This window comes from Cibotium barometz, chromosome 7, assembly GCF_041138505.1.
Source record: "Cibotium barometz isolate CiBa-2024 chromosome 7, ASM4113850v1, whole genome shotgun sequence".
NCBI lineage: Eukaryota > Viridiplantae > Streptophyta > Polypodiopsida > Cyatheales > Cibotiaceae > Cibotium > Cibotium barometz.
The window spans coordinates 54,421,939-54,426,314 of record NC_141052.1 but is presented as its reverse complement, the minus strand read 5'-3'; the positions used below and the strand labels follow the sequence as shown (position 1 = coordinate 54,426,314).

Here is a 4,376-nt window from a genome sequence, read left to right as displayed (position 1 = left end):
TTGAAGGAGGAGTGGCCATTTTGAAATAAGCCCCCCTCCTTTGCCCACGTGGAGGGAGGGCCACTCTCCCTTAATCCTGTATAGATATAAATGTAAATAAAAACACACACACATACACACATGTATACACACATATACATATATGTTTTCTATTTAATTTATATTTTATTAAAAGATACTTTTTATTCTCTTTCTCTCTCTTTTCACCCTCCCTCATTACATCTCTCTCTCTCTAGGTTTGCCCCATGTCACTCTTTCTCAAGCACATTCTACACATAGATGCAGATGTACACACATGCATGCATATACTCTCTCTCTCTCACACACACACACACACATGTACACACCGCACATACACTAATCTAAACGCACACTCTTTCCTCCCACACAAACTATCTCCTACGTAGAAATTATCTGTCGTCTCTCTCTCTCTCTCTCTCTCTCTCTCTCACACACACACACACATGTACACACCGCACATACACTATAGAAAACACACACCATCTCCTACATAGAAATTCTCAGCCTCTCTCTCTCTCTCTCACACACACTCTCTCTCTCTCTCTCTTCACACACACTCTCACATAGAAACTCTCATGCACACACTCTCTCTCTTCACGCACTCTCTCATGCACACACATACACTCTCTCTCTTCACGCACACTCTCACATAGAAACTCTCTCTCTCTCTCTCTCACACACACTTAAATAGATTTATACATATATATAATTTTAATTAATTAAATTTTAGATTAAATTTTAATGGTAGAGATGAGTGATGAGGTATCCTCACTCTCAAATAAATGCATCTTTCATGTAATCTCTCTCTCTCTCTCTCACACACACACACACATGTACACTATTTATATATACATGCTTACATACCTATAGAAACACATACATACATAATATATATAAGTGTGTGTATCTATAGGTAGGTAAGCATGTATACAAAGATTTCATTGAAAGATGTGAGATGAGATCTTCTTAGATTCAAATTCAAAATTGCCTTGGAAGATGTGAGATTTGGCTCCTCCTCACGCTTGAAGGAGGAGTGGCCATTTTGAAATAGGCTCCCCTCCTTTGCCCACGTGGAGGGAGGGCCACTCTCCCTTAATCCTGTATAGACTATATCTAGTGGGAGTTGGACTCCCAGTAGGTTTAGAGTAGGCATTGCATTTAAAAAACCTTTATATTTTCATATTGGAGATCTCAAAACTTGCCCTTAAAAAAAGGGAAAAAATGTTGTGAAGATTTTATATGAGGTAATTTAAGAAAAAAACTTCAAATTTTATTTTGTGATATTTCCTTGGAGTTGAGATGAGGTTTTTCAGTTTTTCATAAAATAGGTTGACAATGTCATGAGGGTACCTGGAGGTTGTAGCCTAGCCAGAGGAGGGCCCACACCGCAATATTGGAGGTGAAAATTCTGGGAAGGAAATCGTGGCTCTCACTCAGAGCAGCTGGAAGGTACACCAGAACATATTCCACGAACAGTAGCACCGAGGGCAACGCGATAATGTTCGCTACCGCGTACGCAGACTCTCCGCTGCATTTTTCAAAACAGCCCTTCTGCATTACTATAGAAAATCTTGTTTCGCTGCAAATTTAGCTCACGCACAGCATTAACCCACTGACTGCACCACTAACGCAATTAGGTTTTCCGTTAACCTCAAAAATTAATCACACATTGACTCGTAAAACAATAAGCCACTGATCGAAGGTGCACCTCGTGGTCATATTGAATCTAAGCTCAAATTGCTAAGCATCCTAAGTCTAAATCAAGCAGTAATGCATACGCTCCTTGTAGTCATATTTGAATCAAGGTCGAATAACATGATTATGCTGAGTCTGAACTAAGCATTACCGTTTGACTGGTTACTAACACAATTAGGGTTTCCGATTGCGCACATAAACTGAGTATTATGAAGGTGCTCCTTCGAATCTAAGGTCATATGCTGTATTACGCTAAGTCTAAATGCTCACCTTTGTCCATCCAAGTTTTCATCCCGAGAAACAACTTGGTACATGATGTAAGATATCACAAGCAGCAAGAAAGGGAAGAGCAAAAGCCCAAGCCAGCGAGGAACCCATAAGACAGGATGAGCTGCAAAATCAAAGAGAAAAAGCAACATTGAGAACAGTAAAATGTCCGTGAAAAATATCTGCATCACGCAATGGCCTTCTACACTCATGACATATACTCCCAAGTTAAGCAGAGGCCTAATGGCCCTACATGTTCAGGCCTGCATGTTCAATATATACACACAGAGATCATTTAGAGGGAGGAGGTCGAGGGCAAAGCATCACACCATAAACACTCCACCACAAGGGCAAGTTTTCCGGAGTGCTATCCCAGCTATAGCCTGCAGCAACTAAGCTAGTAACAGTCAACAAGAGAGGCAGAGCGACAGGGCTGCTACCAGCCATGGACTATTGTAAAGGAAAGATATAGGGACGGAGAGAAGCACGAGGAAACCCTGGCGCAGAGAGAGAGAGAGAGAGAGAGAGGAGGGATGGAGAGGAGCACGAGGATACCCTGGCACAGAGAGGGAGAGACGCGGGAAGAGAACGTGAAGGTGTGCTGACACTGTGCTCTAAGAAGATAAATGAAACGTTTGCTTTGAAGGTTGGACCCATTAATTCCTTTAATGAGCCCACATGTGCTTGCTCTGTCACCTGTGTTTACAAGTCCAACTGTACAGTGTCCTTCGGTGTAATTTTCACGCTTATAATTTTGGGTAACCTTGAATTAAAAGACTCACATTTCTGAAGTTTTAGCTATAAAACAGATTAACTGATGCAATTTTTTCAATAAAAAGGGCTGGAGCGTGAAGGTCGTCCGGGCTAGAAAAAGATTTTATTTTTGACACTGGTGCAACATCAATGGGAAAGAAATCATTGATTTTATTTTTGACACTGGTTCAACGTCAATGGGAAAGAGATCATTGATTGAGAAGAAATCATGCAAAAGGTGCAACTTAGGGCCTTTACCCACTTCCCCCGCCGCGGAAAATCCACATGACGCATTCCCGGCTCCAGCCTCCAAGGGAAAAAGGGGGAGATCTGCCCCACCCAATTTCCTGTCCAGAGCCTGGGTAGAAGCTTAGAAGCTGCCCTTTGTCGCAGCAGTGACTGATCGAAGCACACGCTTGATTGCATGGGGTTGACAAGCCCTTCGAAATGAGGCCACATTGATACACTCGTCAAGCTCAAACACTCAATTTGAAGGCACGCATCTCATGCGCTGCATCGAGTTTGGGGATCAACTTGCTATTTTTTTCGGCATGGCCAACTCGATGCAGCACGTTTGGGCAGTTGGCCGCTTACCTTTACACCAAGAAAAGGCTCTTAAATTATAAAATGGTTTTATTCGTAGCAAAAGCACAAAAAGTCCAAGGAAAAAAAAAGGCTGTAAGGCATTTAAATTATTAAAAAAATTATTTATTGATAGCAAAAGCACACGAAGTAAGCTAAGAAAAACCTGAATTTTGATGCAATCCATCCCTCCAAGTGGGTTGAAGAGTACACGGTTCAAGGGGGTAGAAGGGGAAACAAGGGCATAGTCAAATCTAGCCAATTAAAGAGGATTTTGATGCTCCCCATCAAAGAAAGGGTTGAAGAAATTTCATTCAAAAAGCACTAGATTCCACAACTATATTTATAAGCTAAGCACCACCTCTCATCACATGCCTTTAAGATATTAGTTGAATCCATTTAATCCTTGAATTCAATGTGCACAGTGCATTGAGTTAAAGGTTCAACTAGGTAATATATATCATATGTGTTTGACCTAAATGATCATTCGAACATGTACTTTAAATTTGAAAGCTACATAGGCATCTGCCTTCCTTGAAGCTCTTGCTTCAGCCCATTTCGTAACATAATGTGTTGTGGTTGTCCCTCACGTAGCAAAACTAATTGGTCCAACATAATCTAGACTCCATTTTTTAAAAGGTTGGTCTACTTGAGCAAGATGCATGGGCATTGTGTCCTTCCTTTACGGTTTGGCATAGAGTTGGAACTTATCACAACCTTTGACAAAGAGTGCAGAATCCTCGAAGAGCGTCGCGGCCACCAATACTCCGATTGGAGTATTTTCTTAGCTATGATTTCTGTTATAAAATGTCCACCCATTTTCCCTTAGTGCACTCGTTCCAAGATGTACAAGTATTCATCCTTCCTAGGGCAATGTCTTAGTATAACATAGTGAGGAGAGACGAGTTTGTCACGATATTGGATGAAGCACATTCAAGGGTAGCTGGAGGACATTTCACTGGAGAGATTATAGCTCGCAAGGTGCTTGAAGCAGGACTATGGTAGCCTATGTTGTTCGAGGACGCCATAGAGTTTGTCAAAAGGTGTGAAGAGTGTCA

General features: G+C 41.5%; 1 protein-coding gene across 1 annotated transcript in view; it reads right to left on the bottom strand.

The window, feature by feature from the left end:
* Positions 1-2,582, bottom strand: part of LOC147637188 (uncharacterized) — a 9,953-nt gene extending 7,371 nt beyond the window's left edge. The window contains exons 1-3 of the mRNA XM_086800807.1: positions 2,313-2,582; positions 1,987-2,107; positions 1,372-1,549 (exon numbers count right to left, since the gene is read on the bottom strand). Of these exons, the coding sequence (XP_086656933.1) occupies positions 1,372-1,549; positions 1,987-2,107; positions 2,313-2,430 (417 nt within the window). The 5' untranslated portion in view covers positions 2,431-2,582. The remainder of the gene's footprint in view (positions 1-1,371; positions 1,550-1,986; positions 2,108-2,312) is intronic.
* Positions 2,583-4,376: the final 1,794 nt, after the last annotated feature.